The 21106-nt window shown below is 48.2% G+C and overlaps 1 protein-coding gene across 1 annotated transcript in view; it reads right to left on the bottom strand.

Moving 5' to 3' along the window:
• Nucleotides 1-275: 275 nt before the first annotated feature.
• The window catches only part of SERPINA10 (serpin family A member 10), a 23626-nt gene continuing 2795 nt past the window's right edge, over nucleotides 276-21106 (bottom strand). Inside the window, exons 2-5 of the mRNA XM_040332257.1 lie at nucleotides 17458-18128; nucleotides 14904-15177; nucleotides 11899-12046; nucleotides 276-627 (exon numbers count right to left, since the gene is read on the bottom strand). Of these exons, the coding sequence (XP_040188191.1) occupies nucleotides 436-627; nucleotides 11899-12046; nucleotides 14904-15177; nucleotides 17458-18112 (1269 nt within the window). The 5' untranslated portion in view covers nucleotides 18113-18128 and the 3' untranslated portion in view covers nucleotides 276-435. The remainder of the gene's footprint in view (nucleotides 628-11898; nucleotides 12047-14903; nucleotides 15178-17457; nucleotides 18129-21106) is intronic.

Genomic DNA, 21106 nt, shown 5'->3' with positions numbered 1-21106 from the left:
CCATAGGCTATAGAAGAATTCTAATGTTGGTGATTAGTAATAATAATCAATATAATTATTACTCAGGTCATACAACATTAGAATTCTTCTATAGCTTGTGGGCGGAGCATCCGATCGGAAACGTACGATCGCGGCGTCGTACAGTTTAGCTGCGTCGTTGAATTTTCTTAGAACATCCGACACACCATAAGCCTTCAATGACAGATTCCATCTTAATTCATTCGGATTTTTAGATGAATACATTTTTTTAACAAAACAAAATAAATAAAAACAAATTTCGGGAGAAACGAAACAAATTTATTTTTCAGACGAAAACGAAATTCCGAAACAAAATCTTTCAGTGTCACATGTCTAATATTAATCACGCTGACCAGTGATCACCCGAGTGGTGAGCAGAGGCGGATTCCTGATCCCGGCGGGGGATCCCGGAGGTCATCAATGTTTTGTCGGGTCAGTGACTCTCCCGATAAAGAGTAAAGATTTGAACTTCTCATCGAAGATCATGAAGATGAAGGGCTGGTTGATTCGGATGGTGTAAGGTAAGAAGTACGGAACCATTTCAGCACCGGTGACGGCGGTGGCTTCGGTCCCGATCTCGTCTATATCGATCACGGCTCTCTGTGTTACCTACACATAGAAAAAGGGTGACAGGGAAAGAATTAGAAGGAATATATATATATTGCACCGAAAAGCCTCACATCTCATTTTATAACAAATCCTAAAAATTAAAGGGGTTGTTCCTCATTTCAGGACAGTGGGCAGAGCTATGCAAATTGTTTTATGCCCAATCAGATCGGTACCTATCAAGACCCGCTGGTGAATAGTGCAAATACCGTATATCCTAATATTATAGAGAACTGAACAAAAGTTTTTCTCATTTCGTTTCGGATTTCTTCCTTAAGTTAGGAATTTTGTTTCATCATATTCGTTGTGTTAGAAGGATTTGTTTTGTATATTTAATATTTTTGAATTGATTCGAATTTCAGAAGCTGGCTATATTTATTTTATTTTATTATTTTTTAATCAATTCTATTTTTTGTATTCTTTTCTATTCTATTATAATGTATTCTTTTATTTTCTATTCTATTCTGTTTTATTCTATTCTATAAAGCAGGGGTCTCCAAACTGTGGCCCGGTGACCAGATGTGGCCCTTTGCATGCTTTTATCCGGCCCATGGGGCACTCTTCCATCCACTGACACCAATGATGGGACACAATTCCTCCCACTGACACCAATGATGGGACCCAATTCCTCCCAATGACACCAATGATGGGACACTATTCCTCCCACTGATACCAATGATGGGACACTATTCCTCCCACCGATACCAATGATGGGTCACTATTCCTCCCACTGACACCAATGATGGGACACAATTCCTCCCACTGACACCAATGATGGGACACAATTCCTCCCACTGACACCAATGATGGGACACAATTCCTCCCAATGACACCAATGATGGGACACTATTCCTCCCACTGATACCAATGATGGGACACTATTCCTCCCACCGATACCAATGATGGGTCACTATTCCTCCCACTGACACCAATGATGGGACACAATTCCTCCCACTGACACCAATGATGGGACACAATTCCTCCCACTGACACCAATGATGGGACACAATTCCTCCCAATGACACCAATGATGGGACCCAATTCCTCCCAATGACACCAATGATGGGACACTATTCCTCCCACCGATACCAATGATGGGTCACTATTCCTCCCACTGACACCAATGATGGGACACAATTCCTCCCACTGACACCAATGATGGGACACAATTCCTCCCACTGACACCAATGATGGGACACAATTCCTCCCAATGACACCAATGATGGGACACAATTCCTCCCACTGACACCAATGATGGGACACAATTCCTCCCACTGACACCAATGATGGGACACAATTCCTCCCACTGACACCAATGATGGGACACTATTCCTCCCACTGATACCAATGATGGGACACAATTCCTCCCAATAACACCAATTATGGGGCACAATTCCTCCTACTGACACCAATGATGGGGCACAAGTCCTCCTACTGACACCATCAATGGGTCCTAATGACACCAATGATGGGGCCCATTACACCAATGATGTGACACAATTACTCTCAATGACACCAATGTTGGGACAAATTCCTCCTACTAAAACCATCAATGGGGCCCAATGACACCAATGATGAAAAACAATTCCCCCCAATGACGGAAAATAATTCCTCCCACTGACACCAACCATAGGGCATTGTTTTTTTCCCCTCTGCCCTTTTCTAGTCCCAATGACCACACTCTAGTCCCCCTAAAGTCTGAAGGACAGTAAACAGGCCCTTTGATTAGAAAGTTTGGGGACCCCTCTGCTATAAAGCATCCTACAGTGTAAGTAGGAATCGTCACCTTATTTTACTTTTATACCTTACTGTATTTATTGCAATATGTTTCCACTTCGAACTCAAATTCGTTTTCAAATTCAGACAATAAGTTTTATTACAATTTATTTCAGATTTGCTGAAATTCGTTACTATTGTGATTCAGATACACCTGAAACTTTGAATAATGAAAATTTTGTCTGAAACGAATTACACATGTCTTAACACAGAGCCATTTATTCCAAACTGCAAGCCAAGTCTAGAGAAAAGCCAAGCCAGGTCTAGAGATAAGCCAATCCAAGTCTAGAGAAAAGCCAATCCAAGTCTAGAGAAAAGCCAAAACAAGTCTAGAGAAAAAGCCAAGCCAATCCAAGTCTAGCGAAAAGCCAAAACAAGTATAGAGAAAAAGCCAAGCCAAGTCTAGAGAAAAGCCAATCCAAGTCTAGAGATAAGCCAAGCCAAGTCTAGAGAAAAGCCAAGCCAGGTCTAGAGAAAATCCAAGCCAAGTCTAGAGAAAAGCCAAAACAAGTCTAGAGAAAAGCCAAGCCAGGTCTAGAGAAAAGCCAAGCCAAGTCTAGAGAAAAGCCAAAACAAGTCTAGAGAAAAGGCCAAGCCAAGTCTAGAGAAAAGCCAAGCCAAGTCTAGAGAAAAGCCAAGACAAGTCTAGCGAAAAGCCAAGCCAAGTCTAGAGATAAGCCAAGCCAAGTCTAGAGAAAAGCCAAGCCAGGTCTAGAGAAAAGCCAAGCCAAGTCTAGAGAAAAGCCAAAACAAGTCTAGACTTGTCTTGGCTTTCCTCTAGACTTGTCTTGGCTTTTCTCTAGACTTGGCTTGGCTTTTTCTCTAGACTTGTTTTGGCTTTTCTCTAGACTTGGCTTGGCTTATCCCCTAGACTTGTTTTGGCTTTTCTCTAGACTTAGATTGGCTTTTCTCTAGACCTGGCTTGGCTTTTCTCTAGACTTGGCTTGGCTTATCTCTAGACTTGGCTTGGCTTTCCTCTAGACTTGTCTTGGCTTTTCTCTAGACTTGGCTTGGCTTTTTCTCTAGAGGAAAGCCAAGACAAGTCTAGAGGAAAGCCAAGACAAGTCTAGAGGAAAGCCAAGACAAGTCTAGAGGAAAGCCAAGCCAAGTCTAGCGAAAAGCCAAGCCAAGTCTAGAGATAAGCCAAGCCAAGTCTAGAGAAAAGCCAAGCCAGGTGTAACGGCTACCCACTGGTGTGAGGGTCTCAGCCATTGGAGAAGTCCTTTTCCCTGGCAAGCTGCGATATGCAAGTACCGCCGGTATATCCCATCGAACGCCCTTCCAAGAAACGAGACGTGCTACGTTTGCAGAGTCAAGCAGACTGACTTTATTTGGCATATTTCACCTGCTTATATCTGCTTACAACTGTTACAAGAACAATGATAGTTTCCTTGAATTAATCACTTGGCCAGTCTCTAGCCGCTTCGGCACCGCACCCCACTTAACATTTTCTGGCCAGGCACATTCCTTTCTCAATAGAATTCAATTAACCTTTAAAACAATTATCACTCACACATAATCCCCATCAGCATACACCTCACAGGGGGGCTGTTTACCTGCACACAAGAGAGAGTTCATTATCTATGCGAAGGGAACATTAGCATTCAGTAATGAAAAGAGACTTGTCCAATTAACCCTTTGAGCTCAGAATACAATGTGGTACATCCAATTGTGACAAGCCATGCAGTTCCTTGTAGTCCTCCCTGCATGAAGATTATCGATGTCCCGGCAGCATGCATATGTCCGTTACACTACTCCCCTTTTGTGGAACACTCCGGCAGACCCGGATTGATCCTTTTCGGATCAACTTGGGGATGTCCGGTCTGCTGTTAGGGTAAAAGTTCCGTTTGCCTGGACAGTCCGTCGGCCTTCCCATTGGCTTACCAGGTCGGTAGCTGATGGTGACGGTGAAGAATAGAATTCAATTCTGGAACAGTCACTTGCTTTGCTCTCTCAATGGCTCCCAAAACCTGTTGCTGATGCTCTTGGGACAGATACGGCACCACCTGGATGCAAATCCCATTTAATCTTTTGACAATTTCCGCCTGTTTGTGCATTTCAATGTTCAAGCCACGGGACATCTCATAATACATGACATAGTGTCATTGCATCTCTGATTTCTCACTGGCCAACTTGTCACATTCCCATTTTAGACTGTGATATTGTGCCGGATCTACAGTACATGTCGGGGAAGGTAGTCTTACCCGGTTCTCAGCAGCAAGCGGGTTGATTCCAGCAACGCGGGTGGTCACGGGACAAGCAGCAGCAGGTGTAGGTAAATAAGCCGAAGTCAGAGGGCCAATGTCGTTGCCCAGCACCACCTCGGCAGGTAGGTTGTCCATGATACCAACTGTGGTCTTTCCTGACCCGGCTCCCCAGTCTAAGTGCACCCGGGTGGTGGGTACGTGAAATACAGCACCCCCTGCGACCCGGACGGCAACTGTGCGAGTGGACACGTTCTCTGGCTTTACCAGATGTTTTTGAATCAGAGTGATAGTAGTCCCGGAATCTCTTAAGCCTTGTGCTACTTGTCCATTCACTCGTACCTCCTGACGGTGATGCTGACGGTTATCCGGAGAGGCAGCTTGTATTGGGTCTGCCTCATACCAAATTCCCAGACATTCCTCAGGGCCCCCCTCGGTCTCCAGGCAGTGGGCCGCAGAGGGACGTGATGGAGTGACCTCTGTGTTGGGTGCTGTGCGTCTCCAATTGTTATTTGTAGCTCTCAAAGGGCAATAACGAGCAATATGTCCCGTGTCGCTGCAGTGATGGCACGTCACCCTAGGCGAATCCCGGGGGTAGGCCCCTGAGGATGTGGTGGGACTGGAGCCCGAAACTCTGGGCGTGGGGGGGGGCGGTTGGAGTACGCGGTTCTACCTTATGAGCCAGCCGTGTAGTACCCTGGCTTACTTTCCTTGTTTCCGCATACTCATCTGCTAGCCGAGCCGCCTCGTTTAAGTTAGCGGGACGGCGATCTCGTACCCAGTCTTGTATGTCTGCGGCCAGGTCTTGGAAGAAATGTTCCATTAGGAACAGCTGCAATACTTCCTCCCCGGTGTTGGCCTTGCACCCTTGGACCCAAAGGGATGCCACCCTTTGTAACTGGTTGGCCCATTCCATGTGGGAGTCCACAGCCTTCTTCTCGGACTCCCCGAAGCGACGGCGGTAGGCTTCTGGAGTTACGGCATATCGGGTTAGCAGCGCCTTTTTAACTTGCTGATATTGTAAAATATCCTCTGGAGCGAGAGCCCGAAAGGCTTCATTGGCTTTGCCCGACAATTTCCCCGACAAAATAGTGACCCATTGGTCTGGTGGTACCTGGTGTAGTGAGCACTGCCTCTCAAAGTCCGCCAAATATCCATCTATTTCCTCCTCACTTTCTACAAAAGCTTTAAATGCAGTGAACGGTATTTTCTTTCCTGTAGCAGCAGGTGGGGGGGTAGGAACTGCAGGTGTAATGGGCTGTCTCGCTCTTACCAGTTCCAGTTCTTGTCCCCTCTTCGTTTGTATCTCTTCCCTTGCTTCCCGAAACAGCTGGTTGATTAGTTCCACGGACGTTTCTGGATACAAGGATAATCTCCGCTGTACAATCCCAGTAATTACATCTTCTTTGCTGACCGGTGCAAGGGGCTCCGTTCCTTCCATGGATCCATCCATTTCGTCCAGCTCCAGCAGGTCAGCTATCAGCTCCCTCCGTGGTCTGTTGCTGGCGCTCCTACCACGACTCTCTAATAAATCTTTCAGTGTGGATCTTTTCAGCCTGGCGTACTGCGACTCCATTCAGCACTTGCTCTTTGGATAAAAGGACCATCTCACTGCTGCCACCAATGTAACGGCTACCCACTGGTGTGAGGGTCTCAGCCGTTGGAGACGTCCTTTTCCCTGGCAAGCTGCGATATGCAAGTACCGCCGGTATATCCCATCGAACGCCCTTCCAAGAAACGAGACGTGCTACGTTTGGGGAGTCAAGCAGACTGACTTTATTTGGCATATTTCACCTGCTTATATCTGCTTACAACTGTTACAAGAACAATGATAGTTTCCTTGAATTAATCACTTGGCCAGTCTCTAGCCGCTTCGGCACCGCACCCCACTTAACATTTTCTGGCCAGGCACATTCCTTTCTCAATAGAATTCAATTAACCTTTAAAACAATTATCACTCACACATAATCCCCATCAGCATACACCTCACAGGAGGCTGTTTACCTGCACACAAGAGAGAGTTCATTATCTATGCAAAGGGAACATTAGCATTCAGTAATGAAAAGAGACTTGTCCAATTAACCCTTTGAGCTCAGAATACAATGTGGTACATCCAATTGTGACAAGCCATGCAGTTCCTTGTAGTCCCCCTGCATGAAGATTATCGATGTCCCGGCAGCAGGCATATGTCCGTTACACCAGGTCTAGAGAAAAGCCAAGCCAAGTCTAGAGAAAAGCCAAGACAAGTCTAGCGAAAAGCCAAGCCAAGTCTAGAGATAAGCCAAGCCAAGTCTAGAGAAAAGCCAAGCCAGGTCTAGAGAAAAGCCAAGCCAAGTCTAGAGAAAAGCCAAGCCAAGTCTAGAGAAAAGCCAAAACAAGTCTAGAGAAAAAGCCAAGCCAAGTCTAGAGAAAAGCCAAGACAAGTCTAGAGGAAAGCCAAGACAAGTCTAGAGGAAAGCCAAGACAAGTCTAGAGGAAAGCCAAGCCAAGTCTAGAGAAAAGCCAAGCCAAGTCTAGCGAAAAGCCAAGCCAAGTCTAGAGATAAGCCAAGCCAAGTCTAGAGAAAAGCCAAGCCAGGTCTAGAGAAAAGCCAATCTAAGTCTAGAGAAAAGCCAAAACAAGTCTAGGGGATAAGCCAAGCCAAGTCTAGAGAAAAGCCAAAACAAGTCTAGAGAAAAAGCCAAGCCAAGTCTAGAGAAAAGCCAAGACAAGTCTAGAGGAAAGCCACATACTCGTGTATGTGGATGAGGCTGGCTTTAACCTGGCCAAGGGCCAAAGACGTGGCCGTAATTTTATTGGCCACCGGGACACGGTGGATGTCCCAGGCCAGCGAGGGGGCACTATAACTATGTGTGCTGCCATTTCTGAGAATGGTGCGGCCAATCACATCCCCAGTCTTGGCCCATACAATACACAGAAGCTCCTCATCTTCTTGGACCACCTTCATTTGGATTTGATCCCTGAAAATGAGAGAGGTCTCATAGGGCCTCACCTACCACAAAATATAATTGTATGGGGCAATGTGAATTTTCACCATGGCCCGCTTATCAGGGCCTGGTTCACTGCTCATCCAAGGATGGATATAGTGTTCCTACCACCTTACTCTCCTTTCCTCAATCCTATTGAGGAGTTTTTCTCCGCTTGGAGGTGGAGAGTGTATGAGCATCGGGCTCAAGATCAGAGGTCCCTGATCCATACAATGGACGCTGCCTGTGAGGATATTACAGGAGACCAGTGTAAGGGATGGTTGCAACATGCACGCCGTTTCTTCCCTCGTTGCATCGCAAGGGAGAATATACGCTGTGATGTTGGCGAGAATCTGTGGCCAGACAGACAGCAGCGTGTGGATGGGCAGGAGGGTGAGGACGGTGGACAGGAGAGGGAGGGTGAGGACGGTGGCCAGGAGAGGGAGGGTGAGGACGGTGGGCAGGAGGGTGAGGACGGTGGACAGGAGAGGGAGGGTGAGGATGGTGGCCAGGAGAGGGAGGGTGAGGACGGTGGGCAGGAGGGTGAGGACGGTGGACAGGAGAGGGAGGGTGAGGACAGTGGGCAGGAGAGGGAGGGTGAGGACGGTGGGCAGGAGGGTGAGGACGGTGGACAGGAGAGGGAGGGTGAGGACAGTGGGCAGGAGAGGGAGGGTGAGGACAGTGGGCAGGAGAGGGAGGGTGAGCACGGTGCCCAGGAGAGGGAGGGTGAGCACGGTGCCCAGGAGAGGGAGGGTGAGGACGGTGGCAAGGAGAGGGAGGGTGAGGACGGTGCCCAGGAGAGGGAGGGTGAGGACGGTGGGCAGGATGGTGAGGACGGTGGCCAGGAGAGGGAGGGTGAGGACGGTGGGCAGGAGAGGGAGGGTGAGGACGGTGGACAGGAGAGGGAGGGTGAGCACGGTGCCCAGGAGAGGGAGGGTGAGGACGGTGGCCAGGAGAGGGAGGGTGAGGACGGTGGGCAGGAGAGGGAGGGTGAGGACAGTGGCCAGGAGAGGGAGGGTGAGGACGGTGGCCAGGAGAGGGAGGGTGAGGACGGTGCCCAGGAGAGGGAGGGTGAGGACGGTGGGCAGGAGAGGGAGGGTGAGGACGGTGGGCAGGATGGTGAGGACGGTGGCCAGGAGAGGGAGGGTGAGGACAGCGACCAGTGAAGAGATGTTAGTTTTGAAACTCCAGCTTTATTTACAGCATTGTGGGCTAAATGTAATTTTCCTTGTTTCATGTTTGTGTGTTTATATTTCCGTATATATTTATGCTGTATACATTTTCTTTTTACTCTGATGTATGGAAGTTACTTTGTGTGTGAATGATAATGGTTACAATACTGTAAAGTAATTTTTCCTTGGCAGTATGAGTGCAATGTGTGATGTCAAACCTTGGAGGCGACTCTTACCCTAAAATCAAGAAAAACGTATTACACAAGGTAGTGACAAGGCGGACTCTTTCAGGCAATCACAGGGACATAGGGATTTAGAAAAATATAAATTTAATTACAAAAAATTACACACAATAACTTCAATAAAATACAATGAAAAAGTACAGGATATACAATTACAAGCAATATTATCTTTCGTCTCTCCAATATTGCTTGTAATTGTATATCCTGTACTTTTTCATTGTATTTTATTGAAGTTATTGTATGTAATTTTTTGTAATTAAATTTATATTTTTTTAAATCCCTATGTCCCTGTGATTGCCTGAAAGAGTCCGCCTTGTCACTACCTTGTGTAGTACGTTTTTCTTGATTCAATATTTCGGATGTTGGCAAATGTGAGTGCCTTTATGTTTTCCCTTCCCCTTACCTTTTTGATCTTACCCTAAAATCTTTTCTTTTTTTTCAGTTTTATACACAATTGTATTCAATTAGCTAGACAAAAACTGTACAGTAACCATTGTCAAGGAAGGACTGGGCTAAGACTGAAAGGGGGACATGAGGGATATTTCAATGGTCCTCTGCCATAGAGACAAAACATCGAAACATTCTGACTTGTGGTGCTTACACAATGCCAAAGGGGTGAAGCATTTTGGGGCACTGAGTATTTGAATGAGAAAGAAATTTAGTTTTGACACATGAGTGAAGAGTTTTGGGAAAGATATGAACTTTTGCACCTGAGTTATACTGTTGTGCTGTAAGACTGTTTTGCCAAATGATCTTAGAGTTTTGAGAATGTCATTTCTGTTTCAAGAAATGAGCCAAAACAATAGAGAAAAACTGTAATACATGGATGGTATTGCCATCCAGACTCTTTTTATCCATATGAATAACACAAATGTAAAACATATGCATAGTATCAGCATAGTACAGAAGGATTGCAGATTATTCCTAGATGGTAACAATGTGAGTAGCATCCAATTTCTCGACGTGTTTCATAGAAAAGCTCCACTCATGAGGAGCATATGCAATGTCTTATCTACAGCTACTTAAAGCGGGGGTTCACCCTTAGAGGGCACTTTTCCCCCTTAGATTCATGCTCGTTTTTACTAATGGAATCGGATATTTGTTTTAAAATATGAGCATTACTTACCTGTTTACGAGACGCATCCTCTCCGTCGCTTCCGGGTATGGGCTGCGGGAATGGGCGTTCCTTCTTGATTGACAGTCTTCCGAGAGGCTTCCGACGGTCGCATCCATCGCGTCACGATTTTCCGAAAGAAGCCGAACGTCGGTGCGCAGGCGCAGTATAGAGCCGCACCGACGTTCGGCTTCTTTCGGCTACGAGTGACGCGATGGATGCGACCGTCGGAAGCCTCTCGGAAGACTGTCACTCAAGAAGGAACGCCCGCTCCCGAAGACCCATACCCGGAAGCGACGGAAGAAGATGCAGCTCGAAAACGGGTAAGTACGGATCATATTTTAATACAAATAGCCGATTCCCCTAGACACAACGAGCAGGAAGCTAAGGGAAAAAAAAAAAAAGAAATGGTTGAACTCCCGCTTTAAGAACTAAAGCTCTACCTGCAATTTGTTGCTGACCCAAATTGATCTGACTACTTTCTTGCTTGGACCCCCTGCCTGGACCTGACTACTCTCTTGCTTGGACCCCCTGCCTGGACCTGACTACTCTCTTGCTTGGACCCCCTGCCTGGACCTGACTACTCTCTTGCTTGAACCCCCTGCCTGGACCTGACTACTCTCTTGCTTGGACCCCCTGCCTGGACCTGACTACTTTCTTGCTTGGACCCCGTGCTTGGACCTGACTACTCTCTTGCTTGGACCCCCTGCCTGGACCTGACTACTCTCTTGTTTGGACCCCCTGCCTGGACCTGACTACTTTCTTGCTTGGACCCCCTGCCTGGACCTGACTACTTTCTTGCTTGGACCCCGTGCTTGGACCTGACTACTCTCTTGCTTGGACCCCCTGCCTGGACCTGACTACTCTCTTGTTTGGACCCCCTGCCTGGACCTGACTACTTTCTTGCTTGGACCCCCTGCCTGGACCTGACTACTCTCTTGCTTGGACCCCCTGCCTGGACCTGACTACTCTCTTGCTTGAACCCCCTGCCTGGACCTGACTACTCTCTTGCTTGGACCCCCTGCCTGGACCTGACTACTCTCTTGCTTGGACCCCCTGCCTGGACCTGACTACTGTCTTGCTTGAACCCCCTGCCTGGACCTGACTACTCTCTTGCTTGAACCCCCTGCCTGGACCTGACTACTCTCTTGCTTGGACCCCCTGCCTGGACCTGACTACTTTCTTGCTTGGACCCCGTGCTTGGACCTGACTACTCTCTTGCTTGGACCCCCTGCCTGGACCTGACTACTCTCTTGTTTGGACCCCCTGCCTGGACCTGACTACTTTCTTGCTTGGACCCCCTGCCTGGACCTGACTACTGTCTTGCTTGGACCCCCTGCCTGGACCTGACTACTCTCTTGCTTGGACCCCCTGCCTGGACCTGACTACTCTCTTGCTTGGACCCCCTGCCTGGACCTGACTACTCTCTTGCTTGAACCCCCTGCCTGGACCTGACTACTCTCTTGCTTGGACCCCCTGCCTGGACCTGACTACTCTCTTGCTTGGACCCCCTGCCTGGACCTGACTACTTTCTTGCTTGGACCCCCTGCCTGGACCTGACTACTGTCTTGCTTGAACCCCCTGCCTGGACCTGACTACTCTCTTGCTTGGACCCCCTGCCTGGACCTGACTACTCTCTTGCTTGGACCCCCTGCCTGGACCTGACTACTCTCTTGCCTTCTGCCACATAGACACAGAACATTCGGGTGAGACTGCATCACCTGCCCGACTGCAAGGTGTGTCTGGGAGGAAGATGGAGATGGTAGCAGCATGAAGATATCCAGAAAAAGTGTTACCCACCTCAGAAAGCATTAGGTTCCTCTCCTCCGTCACCCCAGTCAGATTTGCCCTTCCAGTGAAAATATCTTTAATGCCAAGTTCATCCAGGGAGCTTTTCATTTTGTATTTATGGTCAAGTTGGAATTTTGGGAAGAAGATCTCAGTTTCCCTGGATAAATGAAAACACAAGGATGCGTTATAAATGAGTCAGGTATTGTGTCTAATGTACAATACATTTTTTCCTTTGGTTTTCCTCTAATCTCAGTGTAGCTGTGGTTTCTTTCTGTTGCCAGTAGGCATCACTGGCACCCCTGGCAAGAGTGTGGGAAGCTACAGTAGGAATGAGTTATGAATATTTATGTTTCCTTTAGCCAACCAGTAGGAGGTTTATTGCCGCTGGTGCATGCTGAGGGAGAACATAAATATTTTGGGTGGACATTGTTGGCTCTCTCTTTCCTCTGGGCTGCGGCCTGGGGAGGGTGCATGTTGAGCAATTGAGGAGGTGCTCTGTGCAAATGCCTGGAAGCGAATGAAGCCTGCTGCCTATCCAGTGTAGTCCTGCTGCTTGATGCTCTGGACTCGCAGAGAACAATGATCTGGAAGGAGAAGTGATACCTGGGCTGGAGTACCAGAGGTGACCCTGCCGCTGAAGATCCCTTTAAGGGGGAACTCGTGGAGAGCCAGGGGATCACTGGGGATGCTGTTGCTACTGGAGATACTAATGCTTCTTCTGAAAAAGGTACAGGTTGCTGGTTTCAGCTGAAATGCCCTTTTGCATGTCTATGGATGGACCCTGAGTCTGCAAGGTAAAAGGATATCTGAGTTCCCTACCCGTCTATCCTGTGTGTTGCTGTGAAGAATAACATCTTTTATAAAAGGCCTTAAAGTGACTGACGCAATCCGCTACCTTTCAGCCATGGACTCAGGCCTGGGAAAATGCTAGATCACTCTGTCTCTGTGTGTAGTCCACCTGCCTCCAGGGATCAGCTACATAAGGGAAATCCCCTCTTAGACAGTTGTTACCCAAACGTATGTCCCCATTGGACAGCTTCCCCTGTACATGTACTGTATTTGAGGCTGGAGCTGATAGAGCGTGTTGGACATCCCTTTATAAAACCATGGAGGGAATATGCGGTTGGTCCCCCTTTGTGCCTATAACAGCCTCCACTTATTTGGGAAGAGTTTCTGCATGATTTGGAGTGTGTGAGGATAAATGCTCATTGACGCAAAGAGAATTTATAAGTTTAGTTACTGATGTTGGAAGAGAAGATCAGACTCACTGTTGGTGTTCTGATTCTTCCCAAAGGTGTTCAGTAGGGTTGAGGTCATGGCTTTGTGCAGGACACTTGAGTTCCTTCACATAAAACTGGTCAAACCACGTCTTTATGGAGCTGGTCCAAACTGGTCAACCCATGTCTTTATGGAGCTGGTCCAAACTGGTCAACCCATGTCTTTATGGAACTGGTCCAAACTGGTCAACTCATATCGTTATGGAGCTGGTCCACACTGGTCAACCCATGTCTTTATGGAGCTGGTCCAAACTGGTCAACCCATGTCTTTATGGAGCCGGTCCAAACTGGTCAACCCATGTCTTTATGGAGCCGGTCCAAACTGGTCAACCCATGTCTTTATGGAGCTGGTCCAAACTGGTCAACCCATGTCTTTATGGAGCTGGTCCAAACTGGTCAACTCATATCGTTATGGAGCTGGTCCACACTGGTCAACCCATGTCTTTATGGAGCTGGTCCAAACTGGTCAACCCATGTCTTTATGGAGCTGGTCCACACTGGTCAACCCATGTCTTTATGGAGCTGGTCCACACTGGTCAACCCATGTCTTTATGTAACTGGTCCAAACTGGTCAACCCATGTCTTTATGGAGCTGGTCCAAACTGGTCAACCCATGTCTTTATGGAGCCGGTCCAAACTGGTCAACCCATGTCTTTATGGAGCTGGTCCAAACTGGTCAACCCATGTCTTTATGGAGCTGGTCCAAACTGGTCAACCCATGTCTTTATGGAGCTGGTCCAAACTGGTCAACTCATATCGTTATGGAGCTGGTCCACACTGGTCAACCAATGTCTTTATGGAGCTAGTTCAGACTGGTCAACCAATGTGCTTATGGAGCTGGTCCACACTGGTCAACCCATGTCTTTATGGAGCTGGTCCACACTGGTCAACCCATGTCTTTATGGAGCTAGTTCAGACTGGTCAACCAATGTGCTTATGGAGCTGGTCCACACTGGTCAACCCATGTCTTTATGGAGCTAGTTCAAACTGGTCAACCAATGTCTTTATGGAACTGGTTCAGACTGGTCAACCAATGTCTTTATAGAGCTAGTTCAGACTGGTCAACCAATGTGCTTATGGAGCTGGTCCACACTCGTCAACCCATGTCTTCATGGAGCATGCTTTGTACACAGGGGCACAATCATGCTGGAACAGAAAATGGTCTTCACCAAAGTGTTACAACAAGGATAGATGGGTCAGGGCTGTCTTAATGAGAGGGCACACCTGGGCACTGCCCAGGGGCCCCAGCTGCATGGGGGGCCCCTGCACTTTCCCCAAAGCAGCTGGACCTTGAGCCCACGCTGCCCGAAATTGGGGGCCCCATGATGGCACTGAGAGTTATAGATACACAGGGGAGGCAGTCTGCCTCCTACCTACTTGATGTCTGTTTACCTGCACTGTCAACATTGTAGGGGCCCTAGAGCATTACTTTGCCCAGGGGCCCATGATGCTATTAAGACGGCCCTAAATTGGGGACAATTGTTGCTGTTACATTAGTCACCCCCTTCACTGAAGAACCTGGACTCATTCACCATAGATTTTGGTGACAATGGTTACCAGGACAAAGGGGGTGCACCTACCTAGTGGAGACATAGACAGCTATATAAACTTGACAGGGGTTCTAATCCTTCCCTGGCTATCCAAACTAAAAAATATCGTTCTGACTCTACATACACTTTAATAGCCTCCTTTGTACTGTATATATATTATATATTGTACTGTATTTATGTTTTATACCTGAATTTCATTTTTCTTAGCCAAGAGGCAACAAGTTCACTTGACAATCCATCCTCCAAGGCATCGAAGTTTCCATCATTCTGGGGCATGACGACCAGCATGTGAGCGCCCCCTCTGTAAGGGAGTTTCAGCACTGTGCAGGACAAGGACTTGTCAAACATGGCGGCCACTTTCTCCGTCTTGCACATCATCGGGACCTTTACCGAACTATACTTGTTTACATAGAACGTGTCTGCCTGGGTTGAGTCGGATTTGAAAGGTGTCTGCCATTTACCTGGAAAATGAGTTCAATTGTTACTATTATTTAATAAATCTGAACTTCCAGCAAACAGCGGGACTTCCTGAACTTCCAGCAAACAGCTGGACTTCCTGAACTTCCAGCAAACAGCTGGACTTCCTGAACTTCCAGCAAACAGCTGGACTTCCTGAACTTCCAGCAAACAGCTGGACTTCCTGAACTTCCAGCAAACAGCTGGACTTCCTGAACTTCCAGCAATACAACGGTGCATGCCTGAGACCCAGGGCTTTTTTGGGGACCCATTCAGGCCTCCAGCCCCCCCTCTCGACGTTACTGTAAAGAGGAAAGGATCGCTGCTTCTCCTGACCAGCCAAGGTTAATAAACGATATGGAGCCGCCCTAGGGTGTGTGTGGTTTGGTGGAGACATGGAGGCTGAGGTCGGGAGTAGTGGCCTTTCCTCTTCACATCTTCAGCTACCTGCTCCGATTCCTAGAAACCAACCCGCCTGTATATACCGCCTACAGATGTAATAGTAAAGTCATGTCTATGTAAGCATTAAAAACCCTCAAATGCACCAGAAAAAAACAGAACCGTTGTTTGGAAAGATGCCGGTGTATCTTTTTGTTTCTGTTCTCTACTAGTAGCTATTATTATATTGGGCCCACTTGTTGGATAGAAATTACGAGCAAAGAAAGTGGCACACCAGCCGTATCATTAGGCAACATTCATTGGTAAAATAGATAAAATATACTCACAAAAGCCATATTGGTTGTAGCCGGGGGCTTTTTTTCAGCGGGAATGTGGGGGAACGCAATTCCCGCCAGTTCAGGCACCTCCAGCACTGAATTGCCACAAGTATTGGGACGCCGGCCTTTACACGCACATGACCTTTAATGACCCCCCAGTCTTAGTCTGTAGGGTTCAATATTGAGTTGGCTCCGCCCTTTGCAGCTATAACACCGTCACCTCTTCTGGGAGGTCCGTCCACAAGGTTTAGGGGTGTGTCTATGGGAATGTTTGATCATTCTTCCAGAAGAGCATTTGTGAGGTCAGGCAATGATGTTGGATGAGAAGGCCTGGCTCACAGTCTCCGCTCTAATTCATCTCAAAGGTGTTCTATGGGGTTGAAGCCAGTCAAGTTCCTCCACCCCAAACTCGCTCCTCCATGTCATTATGGACCTTGCTTTGTGCACTGGTCCAAACCATTTGGTGGAGGGGGGATTATGGTGGGGGGAGGGGGGATTATGGTGTGGGGGGCAGGGGGGATTATGGTTTGGGGTTGTTTTTCAGGGGTTGGGTTGGCCCCTTTAGTTCCAGTGAAGGGAACTCTTAAGGCGTCGGCATACCAAGACATTTTTGGACAATTTCATGCTCCAAACTTTGTGGGAGGAGTTTGGGGACGGCCCCTCCCTGTTCCAACATGACTGCCCACCAGAGCACAAAGCAAGGTCCATAAAGACATGGATGAGCGAGTTTGGGGTGAAGGAATCTGACTGCATTCCCGGCCAGGACAAGTACTGTCAGTAAGTAAAGCAGTGATGTGGTGGCCATTTTTGGGGCCATCAGATCGGCTCGGGACAAGTGGTCACCCTAGCCTGCACAGAGTCCTGATAGAACACCTTTGGAATGAATTAGAGCGGAGACGAGTATACCGTCTTCTTCAGAGCTCTGATTTGGTTGGTTTAGCCACTTAAGCCAAAGTCATATTACAGTATAGGATACAAGCTATTTGGCTTCTGTCAGTATGTTTGTATTCATTTACCAACTAATGGTGCCTAAAGATAACGCACAAGGCTGGGGCGCCCACTTTTTTCTGCTATTTTTGTCATGTAGAACTAAAGATCCCCCCAATCTGAAGAGGACAAGCCTGAATCTTCCATGGACACGGCATTGAAGATGGAGTCCTTTTGCTCCAGCCGGGGGATTTTGCCATTTTAGTGCCGATGTGGAGTTTCTAGAATAAGAATCTATATTGCCTTGTTTCCACTGAACGCAACGGTTCGGGACAGTAGATTTGGAACGGTTTAGAATGGACCGATCTATTCTCGTGAGCGTTTCCACTGCAAATCGGACCGTCGGGACCATACAGGATTTAGAAAAATGCCTAGCACGTCCACCAATCAGTGGAATGTATTGCATCTAATGGAACCGTTCCATTTTCTATGGCGCCACATCTGAAGCAGGACCCAGAATGGTCCGGTACAGTTTGGTTTTATGGCACACTTTCATAATGGAAACACCCAAAATAGCGTACGGATCCGCTCAGTGGAAACGAGGCATAACACTCCTAAGACAGATACAAAGCCAAGCATTACCTTTAAAGAATATGAAGTTGAGAAGCATCATTTTGGTCTGGGGGTCAATCTCATCCTGAAGCTCGGAGATTCTGCCCCTTGTCTTCAGTCTGATGAGGTCTCGGATGGTCTCTAGAACGTGGCGGTCATGGAAGTCCACACTTTGGAATTCCATGTGGAAATACGTCATGGTCTGGTTGAGGAACTCCGGGTTGAGGTCGAAGCTCTCGTGTAGAAGGGCCAAGTCTGCTACGTCTAGAGAATATCCGTCGCTCTTCATGACGCCGTCTTTCAGGTCCTTCAGCAACGTGTGCAATACGTCTGGATTCTTCTTAAAGGGCTCCCAGCCGAGGCCACTGAGCAGCTGCTCGTGCGTCATTCCCCGAGACCCCAGAGTGAGGGCGCCGAGGAGGAAGGAGACGCTCAATGGAGAGAAGAAGATGTTGTCGTCGTGTTTGTCGGCTGTTCTTCTGTAGAGGTTGAAGCCAAAGTTGTTGTTCATGTTGGATAAATCGAGGGCAGAAATCTCTCTTGTGCCATTGAGAAGGTTCAAGGTGGACTCCTCGAGTAACGGCATTTTCTCCTGGTGGTGCTTCTCCTTCTTAGGTTTCCCTTTAGTGGGCTGATGGGCCGAGGTCAGGCCGAAGAGGAGAATGAAAACAAAAGTCCACCTCATGGTGCAACTTCTAGAGCTGTGCCGATGGAAAAATGTCATTAATACACCATGAGAGATCAGGTAGGTGGAGAGATAGAGAGATCGTTGTTAGACACGTGCACTGCCGAAACATGCGTTCATTTCATTCATTTCCCAATTCAGAATTTCAGATTTTTAGAGTTTTCAAATTTCGAAATCACCAGATGTGGAATGTCACTTGCCACGTCACCTGCCATGTTAACTGTCACCAGATGTGGAATGTCACTTGCCACGTCACCTGCCACGTTAACTGTCACCAGATGTAGAATGTCACTTGCCACGTCACCTGCCACGTTAACTGTCACCTGATGTAGAATGTCACTTGCCCCGTCACCTGCCACATTAACTGTCACCAGATGCGGAATGTCACTTGCCACGTCACCTGCCATGTTAACTGTCACCAGATGTGGAATGTCACTTGCCACGTCACCTGCCACGCTTCCTGCCAAAAGATGTGGATTGCCCCTTGCCACGTCACCTGCCACATTACCTGTCACCAGATGCGAAATGTCACTTGCCACGTCACCTGCCACATTACCTGTCACCAGATGTGGAATGTCACTTGCCACGTCACCTGCCATGTTAACTGTCACCAGATGTGGAATGTCACTTGCCACGTCACCTGCCAAGTTAACTGTCACCTGATGTAGAATGTCACTTGCCACGTCACCTGCCACATTAACTGTCACCTGATGTAGAATGTCACTTGCCACGTCACCTGCCATGTTAACTGTCACCTGATGTAGAATGTCACTTGCCACGTCACCTGCCACGTTAACTGTCACCAGATGTAGAATGTCACTTGCCACGTCACCTGCCATGTTAACTGTCACCAGATGTGGAATGTCACTTGCCACGTCACCTCCCAAGTTAACTGTCACCTGATGTAGAATGTCACTTGCCACGTCACCTGCCACATTAACTGTCACCTGATGTAGAATGTCACTTGCCACGTCACCTGCCATGTTAACTGTCACCTGATGTAGAATGTCACTTGCCACGTCACCTGCCACGTTAACTGTCACCAGATGTAGAATGTCACTTGCCACGTCACCTGCCATGTTAACTGTCACCAGATGTGGAATGTCACTTGCCACGTCACCTGCCATGTTAACTGTCACCAGATGTGGAATGTCACTTGCCACGTCACCTGCCATGTTAACTGTCACCAGATGTGGAATGTCACTTGCCACGTCACCTGCCACGTTAACTGTCACCTGATGTAGAATGTCACTTGCCACGTCACCTGCCACATTACCTGTCACCAGATGTGGAATGTCACTTGCCACGTCACCTGCCACATTACCTGTCACCAGATGTGGAATGTCACTTGCCACGTCACCTGCCACATTACCTGTCACCAGATGTGGAATGTCACTTGCCACGTCACCTGCCACATTACCTGTCACCAGATGCGAAATGTCACTTGCCATATCACCTGCCACGTTAACTGTCACCAGATGTGGAATGTCACTTGCCACGTCACCTGCCACATTACCTGTCACCAGATGCGAAATGTCACTTGCCACGTCACCTGCCATGTTAACTGTCACCAGATGTGGAATGTCACTTGCCACGTCACCTGCCATGTTAACTGTCAGCAGATGTGGAATGTCACCTGCCACGCTTGCTGCCACAAGATGTGAATTGTCCCTTGCCACGTCACCTGCCACATTACCTGTCACCAGATGTGGAATGTCACCTGCCACGCTTGCTGCCACAAGATGTGGATTGTCCCTTGCCACGTCACCTGCCACATTACCTGTCACCATATGCGAAATGTCACTTGCCATATCACCTGCCACGTTAACTGTCACCAGATGCGGAATGTTACCTGCCACGCTGCCTGCCACCTTACCTATCACCAGATGTGGAATGTCACTTGCCACGTCACCTGCCACATTAACTGTCACCAGATGTGGAATGCCACTTGCCACGTCACCTGCCACATTACCTGTCACCAGATGCGAAATGTCACTTGCCACGTCACCTGCCATGTTAACTGTCACCAGATGTGGATTGTCCCTTGCCACGCTTGCTGCCACAAGATGTGAATTGTCCCTTGCCACGTCACCTGCCACATTACCTGTCACCAGATGTGGAATGTCACCTGCCACGTCACCTGCCACATTAACTGTCACCAGATGTGGAATGTCACTTGCCACGTCACCTGCCATGTTAACTGTCACCAGATGTGGATTGTCCCTTGCCACGTCACCTGCCACATTACCTGTCACCATATGCGAAATGTCACTTGCCATATCACCTGCCACGTTAACTGTCACCAGATGCGGAATGTTACCTGCCACGCTGCCTGCCACCTTACCTATCACCAGATGTGGAATGTCTCTTGCCACGTCACCTGCCACGCTGCCTGCCACAAGATGTGGAATGTCACTTGCCACGTCACCTGCCACATTACCTGTCACCAGATGTGGAATGTCACTTGCCACGTCTCCTGCCACATCACCTGTCACCAGATGTGGTATGTCACTTGCCACGTGAAATGTCACTGGATTGGTAGCAGCGTGGTCCACTTAGCACAAAGACAGGCCTCTGTGTAGCAGTGGGTTTTTCGAATGAAGGAAGGAGAGCGGTTTAGCGAGGCGGGTGGAGAGAGATGATGTCATCTCTCTGCTCCCTACCGCACCTCCGACATTGAGGCTGACAGAACACCGGCTGTGAGGGTGGAAGATCGGTGATTCGGGGGGCGGAGAGAGATGATGTCATCTCTGCTTCCCTGACAGCTCGCTTCTCCCATCCACCCAGCTCTCATATGCCGTCTGCCCGGCTGTCTCATGCCACCCGCCAACGTGTCTCATGACGGTGTTCTGTCATAAGTCCCAACTTATCAAATTCTCCAACCGAGTGTACTGTGCATGCGCGAGCGCGTCCATGAGAACGTCTTAGTGCTTCACGTCGTCTTCCTATCAAAAACACCAACTCCACACTGCGCCTGCGCGGCCTCTCATCATT

This window comes from Rana temporaria, chromosome 13 (genome assembly GCF_905171775.1).
Source record: "Rana temporaria chromosome 13, aRanTem1.1, whole genome shotgun sequence".
In the NCBI taxonomy this organism is placed as follows: Eukaryota; Metazoa; Chordata; class Amphibia; order Anura; family Ranidae; genus Rana; species Rana temporaria.
This window is presented reverse-complemented; position numbering and strand designations above follow the sequence as displayed.